Raw genomic sequence first — 13,088 nt, forward strand, 5'->3', positions numbered from 1 at the left:
GTGTGAGAATGTAATTAATAAGCACTGCCTTCTATAAAATCTCTTCCAGGTATCTGCCAAAATATTCATCCCCACTAAGTTGTCAATTAAGTAACAGCAAGTCATTTTTCTAACTTAAAAGGTAGCACTCCACTGTCCTCTCTGCATCACTGCAAGAGCCCTGCTGAGAGAGCATGTGTCTCTCCAAACTCTTCCATATTTAGGATGTACTAAACCTTATTATAACACACATCCTCTTTTATTATATAGACTGGCAAGAAATGTCGGTCATGCTTGTTGGGGATATTGCATATAGAGCCACTTTATTCCAGCTCCAGTCTCTGATTTCCTATAATCATATGGAATAGTCAATGAATAGATACACTGCTCCACCAGAGCAGTAATACAGTTCTTTTTCTTTTAGGTAGGAGTAAGACATTGTTTTCAGCCTTTACACTTCTTGTTTGAGCAAAATTACCTGCAGCTATCACACGCAATCCTGATCTTTTCTCAGTGAAATCTGCAATGTCTTAGTGCTTTCCTAATATTAATGAATGTATGCTTTCTTTCCCTCCGATTCTGAGATGATGTAATCATGGCTGTAAGTCAAGAGTTACGTGGAGAAAGAAACAATAACACCAGGAAATTACAAGTATGAGCTGTGTCAGTGCATTTGTTCAGTAGAGCAAGGGAAACAGCATCCTCACGTCTCTTACTCGAGCAACGCCTTTCACTTGACCTAAATTAAGCTGTTCTGCTATTTCAGTGTAGCTTGAATTTCTCTTGAGTTTTATTTAACCTACAGCAGAAGTAAGGTCTCTCCAGGGAATTTAAAATCTCTGGGGTTTTTTAATCATAAAATCTCTGGTTGTTTGTTTGTTTTTGAGGGTTTTTTAAAATTATTTTTCTTTTTAAATTGTAAAAAGTCCACTGTCATAAGATATTATTATAACCGAAAACTTTACTGGTCTTAAAAAAAAACAAAACAACACAACAAAAAAACCAAGCCCTGTTGTTTTAGGGCATAAATATCATAGAGGTTGGAAATAAATATCTTTGCCAAGCAGATTATTCCATAATTATTTACTGGAGGGTTTCCCAGATGCTCCTTGGGAAAATGTTTTACTATTAGACATGGGCAGAGGCAGAACTCTTTCTTCACCAGCAAGCAGCAAGAATTAGAGCTAAATTCTGACTTTCCAACATTTCTACTTTAAATGAAACTCAAAGACTCTGGGATCAAAAAATGTTTAAGAATAATTTTACTTGCAAAATTTGTGGGAATACATTCTGTACATAAATCACTTAAAATGCACACACAGTGCCTTACCCATGATCACAGTTACACCCCTTGGAATTTTGTCCAAGGAGCACATCACCTTACAGTGCACAGCACTGGTCACCCTCCAAAACCTTGACAGGCTTTGGGAGCACTATGTGAGCAGTGCCATTAAAAAGGAAATACTGGCTTGGAGCTGAGCTAATGTGTTTTCCACAGCATCAAGTGCCTTCGTTCATTACTGCTGAATGGGCAGAACCGATGACTTGTTAACGACTCTCTAACTCCAGCTTAATATGCTAATCTTGCTCATAAACAGGAAGGCAACAACACCGTTGTTTACACAGCACTGATTAAATGGTACCTCAAACAATAATGAAAAACCAAGACTGCGGCTGCACAGGCTTTTAACTCTTCTCTCCCACTCTCACTGGTTGCTACATTCTCTGCCACCTCCTGAGTGGAACACTTCTGAGGAAGTGTTCATAATCAAAATAAAGCCTGACTGTAATGTGGACGAGCACTGGAGTTTTTAATGTGTATATATACACAGATATTTATATATAAATGCCTCCTTATAGTGTATCCCCTTTTTTGAAAATATAAATATATGCAATTTTAAATAACTCCACTGGAAGATAATGGAGTGACATGCAAGACACTCCTGTCACACTGGTACCAACATTAGTAATGTCTGCTACCCCGAAAGATGAGTGGGTGCAGCCATAGCAGTACTGATAGTATGAAACAGACATAGATTGCACATAAGCTTGGATATCCTGTGCAGAAAGTGGATTAAATACCCTTTCCCAACCCCATGGGAAATCTACAGCTAAGGTGTCTGTTAAAGATCAAAAAATTAAAATAAAGAGGCAAAAGAAGTTCAATTTACCACTTAAATACTGCACCCAATCATTTACTAAGACTGTCTGGATGGAAAATGTTCTCACAACAGTATACATTATGGATGTACATAAATTCATGATACAAAAAAAAAAAAATATCTGAAATGATCTGACAAGTTATCACTGCATATCACTGGAAGAGTTGGGAATAGAACTACTGCTTCCTCATTTGAAATTCAAGGTATGACTTCTGTAGTAAGCTTTTGTTATTAAAAATCCCCATATGCTCATTTTCTCAACTCTCTAGCTTTACATCAGCAAGTCAAGATGTATCAAGTGTTTGATTTTTCAAAAAGACCTGTGGTTGTTCAGCACTTCAAGGAAGAAAAAGAAAGGGGAAAAAAAAAAGAAAAAGAAAAGGAGACAGAGACAGAGGAAGTCTTTTGTTAGCTCTGGGCTTCAATTCAGACATCTCTGGCTTAGGGTTCAATCAGACTATACTTTTTTATGCTAGCTAGGACAGACAAAAGCATATTCTCTTTAAAAGCTCCTTGTATCCTCACTGAATTTCTACAGATTTAAAAAAAAAAAAAAAGAAATCTACATTTCTGCAGCCATATAATTCTTCCTTCAATTTAAAACATAAGAAGCACACCTGTCTCCTCAAGAAATCCCCTTATACTTCACAAAACCACTTATTCTCTGGAGCACAGAAACTGATGCACTTCCTTCAGCAATGCTTGCATGTCCTCATATTCTGCAAATTTGCAGGCATCCTCCAGCTTCAGCCACTGGAAAGCTTGGTGCTCCTCTGACAGCTTGATCTCTGCGTTGCAGTCCTTCATTTCTGCCAGCCAGTACACGACAGTCTTGGGCTTGCCGTGGACAGGGTAGTGCAGCTCCTTCTTGTAGCCCTCGATGAGGGTGAGCTGGCTGGCCTGCAGGCCTGCCTCCTCCTGCGTTTCCCGGAAGGCTGTCTGCAGGTCATCCTCCCCAGGGTCCACGTGGCCTGCCAAGAGGGTGGAAAAGTAAATCTCCGGGAAGGAAACTCATGTTGTGCTTTAATCGGGAAACACCGGGAGGCAGAGATGAGAGTACATGGTAGCTGACACAGGATGAGATGGAAATTGAAGAAGAGAGATTGCTTTTCCAGATCTTTATGTCTTGATTTATCTTTGTCTTGTGGCTTTTAGGGTCACTGTTTATCCCTCACCTCCTGAAACTTCCATCAGCCTCTCAGCATCAGACATTTTTTCTTCCCACTCCTCCCCTCCACTTCTGGAGTACCCTACACCCATAAAGCTCCACCTTGGATTATACTGAGGACTGAATCCCTCATTTTTCCTTCATCCAGTTAGAGCAGAGATAGGTCATCTGAGACTCTTAATCTTCTCTCAACCATGTCCTCTCACATAAGCTTAAGGCTCAATTCTGTAAAACTCTTACTTGTGCCAACAGTCCAGAAACAACGGGACCAGGCACGGATGTGTACCATTTAAAAAGTGCATTTCTTTTAGGCAGCCAGGGATTTTTTTTCTCCTCCATACTCCCCTCTGAAACAAGCAACAAGTCTAAAAGCCAGCCCTTTCAACAGCTGGGTAGTTCTCCTAGGATACACCATTTATTTTACATTGCTCAGAACGAGAGGTGCCACTACAAACAAAGGATAAATATAACACATACCCAGCCACTTGTACTTTTGTTGAGAAATGTCAGATTTGGTTTTCTCATGAAAGCTCCAGAACATAAATAGAACAAGCCAAGCAATACCTCAAAAAAGCAACACAGCAGGAGCTGGGACATTTGGGGAGGTAAAAAAGTTTAAGCTCTGTTTTATCCCTGGTGTCAGTCTATTTTCTAGTAGCTGGCTCCACATAACTATAATTTCATTGCAGAGATGAACTGTTCCTCAGGTCTCAGATACTCAAAGTGCCCTTTTAGTACCACAACTGGGGTATGTAGGAAGTTTGCTTTGCCTCTGCAACAGGTTCCACTCACTTCCTTGCCTGTGTATCAAAAGTGTGAACATCTGTTACAAAAAGATATCACTTCAGATATAAAATGCACTTTTCTTTCAAGCAGCCACTGTGCAGAAAACAGCATTTGATACCTGTTGATAACCTCAGGTCTAAGCTCAGTAAATTGCCACGTTTGTGCAGTACAGTCTACCTGCAGAGCAGAAAAAGGACTGCAGGCAGCACCTCACACACCACAGCTTTCAGATCCTTTCAGATCCTCCCACCTGTTCCCACTGGCGCAGCGCTAATAGACTGAGAAGGAAAATGAACCCTACATCCCCTTCCCATCAGCCTCAGCTAGTGCCAAGTCACAGTCCTAGGGGCAGAGATAAGGCTGATGAGGTTCTTGTGAGGGGATCCAAGCAAGTCCAGTTTAATCCCATAAGAGTTGCAGCAGCTTAGAGAGCTTTTAAAATAACAAGGTACAGCTGTAGCTGTAAACAGCCTTTTGTCTGTGCTTTGAGAGACAATTACAACTTCTTCTTCTGGCTCCTGCCCCATGGAATCTGTGTCAACATCACATACAGGTTACCACACTGCACATCCCAGGGTTACCTTGGAAGACCATTCCAATCACAGATATTGTAAAATTCACTAGCTTCTCCTCAATAAATTCCCCCCAATCAACACCAAGCTTCTATTACAGGCCACCATCAGACTGGGGTCTTTGATCTCTAAAACCTGAAGTGGTGTGTTGAGGGAGGTGATTCTCCCCCTCTGCTCTGGTGTGACCCCACTTGCAATGCTGCATCCACCTGGAGCCCTCAGCATGGGAGGGACATGGACCTGCAGGACTGAGTTCAGAGGAAGCCATGAATACAATCAGGGAGTGGAGCACCTCTGGATGAGAGAGTTGGGGCTGCTCAGTCTGGAGAAGAGAAGGCTCTGGGGAGACCTCAGAGCCCCTTCCAGTGCCTAAAGGGTGGTGGTTTATGAGAAAATTGGGGACAGACTTTTGGAAAGGGCTTGGAGTGACAGGAGAAGGGCTCCTGCTTTTCATCTAGGAGAGGGCAGACTCAGACTACAGACAAGGAAGACTTGCTTTTACTGTGAGGGTGGTGAAATACTGGCACAAGTTTCCCAGAGAAGCAGTGAGTGCCTCATCCCTGTAAACATCCAGGTGGGATGGGACTCCAGAAACCTGCTCTAGTTGAGGATGCTCCTGCCCACTGGTGGGGGCTTGGAGTAGACAACCTTTAAGATTCCTCCCAACCTACACTACTCCATGATCCCAGGTGTGTGAGATGTATGCTTATGAGACAATTAGCTCCCTACCAAAACTCCTACAAGTAATTTAAATCACTTGTACAGAATTACTGTGTTCCCAGGGAGCCTTCCATAAGGGTTTCTTCTCACAACAATCAATCATGTCGCAGCAGATGTTTTTTTAGCTTTCCTCTAGGCTGCAAACTCAATTCCCTTAGGCTCTTGGTGGAGTAGACAAAGGGGGAGGTTTGGAAAGTTTTGTTCTTTCCCTCAATAGGCGAGCCTAGCTGACACTGTAAAAAGATTTTTTTTTCCTCCAATTTGCAAGTACTTGTTTATAAACTGCTGCACCATGCTTTGAAAGTGACACATTTTACAAAATAAGAAGCAAAAACTATTGGGGAAAAAATCTCAGGTGGGAAAAAACAGCAAGAAGATCTCTAGGGAACCTGAAGCACTTTTGTGCTGCACTTTTCCTGGTACCAGGGCTGTGACTGCTCACTACCAAACACTGGCTCTGTGACATGCCTTTATGGAGGAGGTTCTGCTCTGTCCTGGGACACAGGGCTTGTTTTCTGCTCTGAGGCCTCACTGATGACCAAGAATGGCTGGTAAGGTGAATTCTCCTATCTGTCCCTCTTATCTCTATTGCATTAGGCAAGTGATCTTCATCAATGATCTCCTGCATCTCCTCAGAAAGGTGTATTTAAGTGTTCTACTACAGATTTCAGTTTGCCTTCCTGCTGACTGTGACCACAGCCCTGCAGACTCTGATGGGTCAAACAATCCTGCACTGGCCACACTGCAGGTGCCTGGCAAAGGGTGAGACCCAAGACAAGAGTGAACCTCCCCCCATTACCTCGCTTCAGTCGTGTGCACACCTTGTCAGAAACATCAGACACCTGAGGAGCTGGGCTGGGTGACAGTCCCTGCCCCAACCCAAATAATTTGTGCCCAACCCTTGGTACAGCCACAATCTGCAGAGGGTTTCAGCCTCAGAATTGCCCCCTCAGCTGTGCCAGGAGCACCATCACACAAGCAGCACAGCCAGCAGCTTCTCCCAGGTGGTGACTGCCCCTCTAAAATGACCCTCAGCCAAAATCCTCTCTGCAGCCTGACACCAGTGACCTGCAGCAGTGTCCCCAGAACAGAAATCACCTTTGGGTGGGGTCCAGTGGTGGCTCCCGTAGGATGTCTGCAGCAGGAGGTACTCGATGCTGTCAGCGACTTTAGAGGATGGTGCTGGCTGCAGCCTCCTGAAGATGATCAAGCCACAAGCTCTCACAGCCATTCCCCTCTGCCAGCTGCACCAGGAGCTGCGGAAAAGCACAAAACACGGGGCTCAAACAGAGCAGCTCTATTCAGCCAGCAAACAGATCCCAGCACAGCAAAAAAAGCTGTCCAACCTTGGAAGTTACTACAGAATTAAATTGCATAATATTAGCCACCTTTGAATTGTAAAAAAATTTACTTTGTTATCGAGAAGCATGAAAAATGACCTGCATGTCATGTCTTTGCTGCTGATAAATTACAAACCACATTGCAGGGAGGGGAACAAAATTAAAAAGCAAAAGGAAAGCCACAGATTAACACCCTGAAACTTTTCCACTGCAAAACTGCACAGGCCCTGCACAGAGGTAATACCTCACCATTACTGGAACTGGCATATGGAAATGATTGCTCTGGACAGTTTCCCTGGAGCACAGGACTCAGAATATCAGGGCAAAGCTGAGAAAATGAATGACAAAGGACAGGCTCTCTGCTGTCTCACCTAGACATAAGGCTGTCATACAAAACTAAAAGTTTCTTAGCATGCCTGTTAAGCACTGGTTTGATGTAAACAACAAGGAATACACCTCTTAAGTGATAAATATTGTCAGCAATAAGCTACGCAAACAGCATGAGTAGTCCTATAGAGAAAAAGAAGCAATGGACATGAGTAAGCCATGCTACAAATTTGGCAGTTTCCCAGTTATGGGAAAAGCTTTGCATTCCGACAGAGACGCACAGATCAGTAAATAATTTTACAGAACACTGTATTTTCCTCAAGAAAATGTCAAGGGCGGGTTTGTGAGTTCTCCAGCTCCCAACACGGGAAACCAGAGCACGGAGCCCTCCGCCAACAACCCCGCCCCGGGACTACGCTCATCTCCTCTGGTCAACCACGTCAACCGCTTCCTTTAGCTCCTGCCTACTTCCTTCGATTCAGCCACCACAAGGCCGACACCCCTCTGCGGCCCCCGCGGCACCAGCACCACCTCCCGTGCGCGCCGGGAAGGACAAGGACAAATCCCCGCGGGCCCCTCCGCCGGCGCCTGGCCCCGCTGCCCTGCCCGCTCCTCGCCGCCGCAAAGGGTCCCCCTGTGCCCGGGGATGGGGACACCGGGACCCCGGGGATGGGGACACCGGGACCGGGCACACATGTCACCCCCACAGCGGCCACCATGGACCCCCGCCCTCACCTCTGCTTCCGGGTCCGGCAGGGGGCGGGAGCCAGCGCACGATTGGCGTCAACATTAACCAATTGCAGCTTCAGCCCCTCGGCCGGTAGCCACTCCTTTCTCGTCCCGCCCCCCAGCCTTCCCTTAGCCCCCGCCCCCGTACCCGAGAAGGCCTCGGATTGGCCTCTCGCGGCCGGGAGGTGCCCTACCGGCCTCTCTCCCCTCTCGCTATTGGCTGGCTGTGCGCGCGAGGCTGCGCGCGGGCGTTTGAAGCGGGAAAAGCGTTGTTGCCATGGAGACGCGGCTTAATGGCCGCCGCCGAGCGGCGCCGCGGCCGGTGAGTGAGGGGGGACCCCAGCCCTGAGGGGACGGGGACAGCTGGGCCAGGGAGGGCTCTAGGGAAATCGCCCTGACCGGCCCCACCGGGCTCTAGACGGGGGAAAAGCCGTGGTAGGACAGCTCCGAGAAGGATGAGACATGTGCCCCCTTCAGGCACGCGGTGCAAGTCCGGACGGGACGCGTGGCGGTTTGTTTAGCTATTTCTTTATAATTACAAAATATTTTTCAATTTTGCATTTTATATATTTTACAGATAACACATAGCTTATGCACCATGTAAAATATGTAAGTGCAATTAAGAATACATATTTATATACATTATGTAAAATATAAGAAATACTTTATTGCTACTTAAAATACATTTTTAATATATTTTACATAAGATCTATGAAATATATTTTTTATGTTTGTATGTTTAAAAACTTAAGTAAAACTTTGAAATTATAAAAGTAACCGTGAGGGGCAGTTGGTGGACCCTGCTGGGAGGACGAGCTCAGACACGGTTTTCAGATAATTGGCACCCTGCCATAACTCGTGGGTTATTTTCTCGGCACGTGGTTGAATATTGGACACTTCCAATAGTCAGTATCCCAATATTGGACGCTTCCCCTTCCCCGTGCAGCTGTTCCTGGCAGCTGTCGGGATCAGCTGCAGGATGGGGCCTCTTCTGCTGAGGTCACCAGGCTATAATTACTATGGAGAGGGGAATAAAATACTCTGACATGCTTTGTGGGGAAGCAAAAAAATCTCCAATATTTGTTTGTTTGTCAGCCACTTTTAATGACATTAATTAGTAACAATAGAGCAACACAATACCCTGAATTGCTTTCTGGGGAAACAAAATAATCCCCAATATTTACTTGTTTGTAAGGCAGTTTTAATGACATTAATTGTTTTATTAACTTCCTCAAGGAATGTCAGCGGCAAAGGAAACCCCTGTTTCTTACTTGTTGCTGCAAGCAGCAGACCTGTGTCAAGCTCCAGCTGTAAAATAGCTTTTAAAACAATTTAGCATTAAAACCCTTCCCTCCCCTCCAGGTACTATTGCTGTGTTGAAGCTGTTAGTGGTTATCTATTGTCAGTGTCCAGCTTCAGAACAGCTGAACGCTTGTTCCAAGGAGCAGTGGAATATTTAATGCCCTGTTGTTTACGTGCAGGGTGGAGTAATCCTATGATCTTCCAAAGGGATCTGCTGCAACGTCAACCACAGCTTCACAGATCCCCACCTTTTCCATTAAAATAAAATTTTAGGCTCATTTTACAAAGCAGATTATCTCTTATTGTGGAGCTTGTCTTAAGAAAGTGCAGCTCCCTGTTATTCACAGGAATGCCCTAGTTCCCAAGGAGTGGGGTCAGAATGATTAAAGGTAAAGCATTTTGTGTGGTGCTCTGGGAAAGCAAATTAGCCATTTGCTTCTGGAGGGTTAAATCAGATTTGGCTTTGGATCACCTTAAAAAAAATAGCTTAATGTTTAAATGAATAAGGAATGAAGATGGATGGGTAGTGACAAGAATTAATACCTTTCCCTTTTCCCTATTCATTCTTTGCTTCTGTATTTCAAGAAACCTGCAAATTCTTTGGCATGAGCAGAAGCTGTGATGAAGTGCTGAAGTCTTTTATGGGGTAGAATGGTTGCAAGTAATGAGTTCAGTGTGCTGCTGTAGCTGCTATCAGGAGAAAACACCCATCTGCTACACACATTTACAAACTTTTAAAGCTCTTAAGTTTTATTTTTAATAAGGTACTTGTAGAGGAGAATGGTTTACACAGAAAACAAGGTGATGTTTATGGTTTGTATGCTGATTAACCATTTCTGTGTTTATCAAATACTCTTGAAATAATAAAAAAATTATTTCATAATCGGGCCAGGTTTTATGATTCAGAGTGATTACCTTAGCCTATATGCAGGACAAAATGTATCATTTGCATTTGTAGGAGTGTCATGTAAGATTTCTTCACTTTATTTCCCTAATTTAAAGAATAGATATAATGACATTTGTGTTCTCTCTCAGTGGTGACGCTCAGGAAATCATCTAAATCCAAAATTGTCACTCTAAATCATCTACAATTGTCAGGTCAATATGAGTGGGATAACAGGACATGTGAAAGTTACTCAAATGAATGGGGTCCTGAGATCTTTAATAAATCAGAAGTTAATAATGATCAAGGTATAGTGGTTCTAGGCTGCTTTATTCTTAAAATAATCTCTATGGGGCTTTAACATAATTTATTTTACACACAGTGATTGATACTCATCAAGCACCTTTGAAGACCTTTCCTCCACCTTGAAAAGTGCATTGAGAAGGAAAAGATCTTGTGAAAGAGGTAATTAATAAATAAAACAATTTAAAAACAGAGAGTCAGCTCCTAGAGCATAATTTTGTTTTAAGTTAATTTCCTACAGGACAGAAAAATGTAACACTCCTTTTTATTATTTACACCTGACTTTTCTGTTTTTCATCAGCTTTATGACCATTGAAAACCCTCTAATACTGGAGCTGAGGAAGAGTTCTCTTATGACAAACTGCAATCTAATTCTGTGGCTGAGCTGGTCCCTTTTATATATAATTCTAATGCTTTTTTACAATAAGCACTCACACATTATCAGCATCTGGAAGCCTTTTAAGATCTTTTTAAAACATCTTGGCATACGAAACAAGTTGTAGAGAACTCATGTTTGCCACACAGAGGTGTCAGGCTGGGTGCATGTGGAGAATTATACCTCCACACTTACCTCTTTCTCAAAATATGTTATATTCAACTATTTCAAGAAGTCCTAGTCTTTCATGTCAACCTGTATTCAGTGAAGCTACCCGTATCTTTGTGGGGAACAAGGCCTAGGTTTTGATATGAGATACCACACTGAAGAATGGTATGTTTTTCTGCCCCATGACATGTTATTCTCATGGGTGAACAAGCAAATAACTGAGGAAGTGCTGGCTGTTGCGAGACTGAAAGTCTTCTGTCTTTTCTTTTGCCAGAAGATGGCATTAACAATTTAGGATTCTTGAAAACCTCCTCTTAGTTTTCACAAAGCCAGTTTATTTTGATGAATTGTTTGTCTGTTAGAAAAAGCATCTTCAGACACAAAGATCTCTCATCTAGGGTTGGATGAATAAAAGTATTTTATCAATAAGGAGAAAGATATGCCTTTTTTTTAGAGCATCAGTGATTGAGAGGTGAGAAGAGTTTCACTGGCAATTGCAGTTTTCCCTGAGTTCTTTCATGTTTGAACCACACAAAATCTTTTAGCAATTGTCTACTCTTGAGTTTCAAAGTGATCAAAAATGCTGATTTTCTCATTATGCCAATGCCTAATTTTTTTTCCTGTGGTTAATTAATTTATTTCTCCTTTCTTAGTGAACGGGTTTTTTTTTCCCTTGCTTGTGAAATTCCTGTCCTGTCAAAAAGGAGTTGGTGGAGTTATCCCTGAAACCACTCAGATCCAGTAAGATTTATTCTATCTGGAAAGGCAGACCTCAAGTCTCATTAAGAGGCCAGGTCTCATTAAGAAACCATTTAGTTGCTTTCACATGGCTCAGAGCCTTAGCTAATTAGCCACCGAAGCTGCTTACATTGCTCTTTTAGGTTCTGCAGTACCTACATTACTTGGATTTTCCTAATGCCAAGAATTCTTCTGACTTGTCATTCCATATAATGGCAACCTGTTATTTCTAGCTGTTTAAGTATATTTTGTTTCATTTTTAATTAGAACCTTGACCTTCAAATTTGTAATTCTCTTCCCTTGTCTGCTGTTCCTTTTTTAGAAAGTGTCTCCATTGTTTTCCTTTTTATTCTTTTTTCTTTCTCCTGTGTTCACCATTATAATTTGAACAGAGGTTATTACTGAATTAGTGTCTTTGGACACTCTGTATTTAATGTAAGAATATATAGGAGATGTAGGTGTAATCTAGGGTACAGATAGAGAGTAGACAAAGTAAATTTATTTGATTATTTTTGCCTCTAACAGATTCTCAACATTTTTGAGATTGGTATTTTGGTCTTGAATTCTAGTTGCTCCTTTCATCAAACAGAAGCTTCCCATGGCAATGCATATAGAGACTTGCACAGCACCTGTACTGGTTTTACATCTAAAGCTACCTTATGTAAGGAAGGGAATTTTTCCAAAATGTATTTAATTTAAGTCTCAGGTTCCTGAGTGTTTTTATATGTTAGAGAAGTTTGGCAAGTGGAGAATACTTGTGAAACCCTTGCACACGTGGTGTTTAGTCTCCCTGATCTCTGTTTGCTGTCCTCTCTGTCAGTTTTGACTTCCACCTTCCAGGATCTATCAGTCTCAGCAGTGACTCTACCTCAGGATTCAGAATCACGTTATCTACAGATTAAATAAATTCACTTACTTGTGAATTTTTGGGTCTTGTAGTTCATTGTTGTTGAATCTCATAATTTTACCTAAAGCATGGACTGTAAGTAATTTTAAATGTTCCCTACTGTACATTTTGGCCTCTGTAGTATCTTATACAGTCAGCACTTTATATATTAATCCATATGATTTTATTGTTATTATTACTACAACATAATGTATTAATTAATGACATGGACTCAGATGTGGGCATGACCTTATTTTCTTCTATAATGTCATTGTAGAGAGCCTTGAAAAGACTCTACTCTGAACTGCAGGGAGGAAAACTTAAATGACTTGTTTTTGTTGAGTCTTACTGTGACCTCCAAACATGAGTAAGAGCAGTATTTGTTAAGGTCCTAGACTGAACAAAGATATGAGAAGGCAGTGGGCAGCAAATACTTGAAGTGCTATCATTTTTGTGTTTTATGGAAGAAGTAAAAATATCTGCAGATATTAATCCATTGGCATACAGACAGCTGCACCATGCATTGCCAGTAAGACATAAGTGAAGAAGTTGGGGGATATGGGGCATACTTTTCAGTGATTCATGTTTCTTTTTTTGGGTTTCCCAGGAATGCAAGTATTGCATTCCAGTGGCATATATAGATTTAGAG

At 42.3% G+C, this 13,088-nt stretch overlaps 2 protein-coding genes across 4 annotated transcripts in view; both read right to left on the reverse strand.

Moving 5' to 3' along the window:
* The window catches only part of LOC128941493 (myogenesis-regulating glycosidase-like), a 29,601-nt gene extending 23,034 nt beyond the window's left edge, over positions 1 to 6,567 (reverse strand). The window contains exon 1 of the mRNA XM_054283278.1: positions 6,486 to 6,567. The gene's annotated coding sequence lies outside the window, so the exon portion shown is untranslated. The remainder of the gene's footprint in view (positions 1 to 6,485) is intronic.
* NUDT2 (nudix hydrolase 2) lies at positions 1,227 to 7,826 on the reverse strand. Of its 3 annotated transcripts, none has more exons than XM_054283283.1 (3): positions 7,790 to 7,826; positions 6,486 to 6,643; positions 1,227 to 3,112 (listed from the first exon to the last, which is right to left on the reverse strand). In XM_054283283.1, exons 2-3 carry the CDS (start codon positions 6,616 to 6,618, stop codon positions 2,799 to 2,801), a joined length of 447 nt encoding a protein of 148 aa, XP_054139258.1. In that variant the 5' UTR covers positions 6,619 to 6,643; positions 7,790 to 7,826; the 3' UTR covers positions 1,227 to 2,798. The 3 variants fall into 3 exon arrangements, with proteins under 3 accessions (XP_054139258.1, XP_054139260.1, XP_054139259.1); XM_054283285.1 differs by lacking the exon at positions 7,790 to 7,826 and adding an exon at positions 7,586 to 7,656; XM_054283284.1 differs by lacking the exon at positions 7,790 to 7,826 and adding an exon at positions 7,428 to 7,649.
* Positions 7,827 to 13,088: the final 5,262 nt, after the last annotated feature.

This window comes from Melozone crissalis, unplaced genomic scaffold (genome assembly GCF_028551555.1).
Source record: "Melozone crissalis strain CALT ecotype California unplaced genomic scaffold, PUWL_Pcris_2 ptg000036l_1, whole genome shotgun sequence".
Classification (NCBI taxonomy): domain Eukaryota; kingdom Metazoa; phylum Chordata; class Aves; order Passeriformes; family Passerellidae; genus Melozone; species Melozone crissalis.

What these genes read in the sequence shown, in the direction of transcription:
- NUDT2 (XM_054283283.1), bottom strand. Translation starts at nt 6,618, where the DNA reads ATGGCTGTGAGAGCTTGTGGCTTGATCATCTTCAGGAGGCTGCAGCCA. An exon ending in CCACTGGACCCCACCCAAAG is followed by an intron (nt 3,113 to 6,485) that starts GTGATTTCTGTT and finishes CCCTCTTGGCAG; the next exon opens with GCCACGTGGACCCTGGGGAG.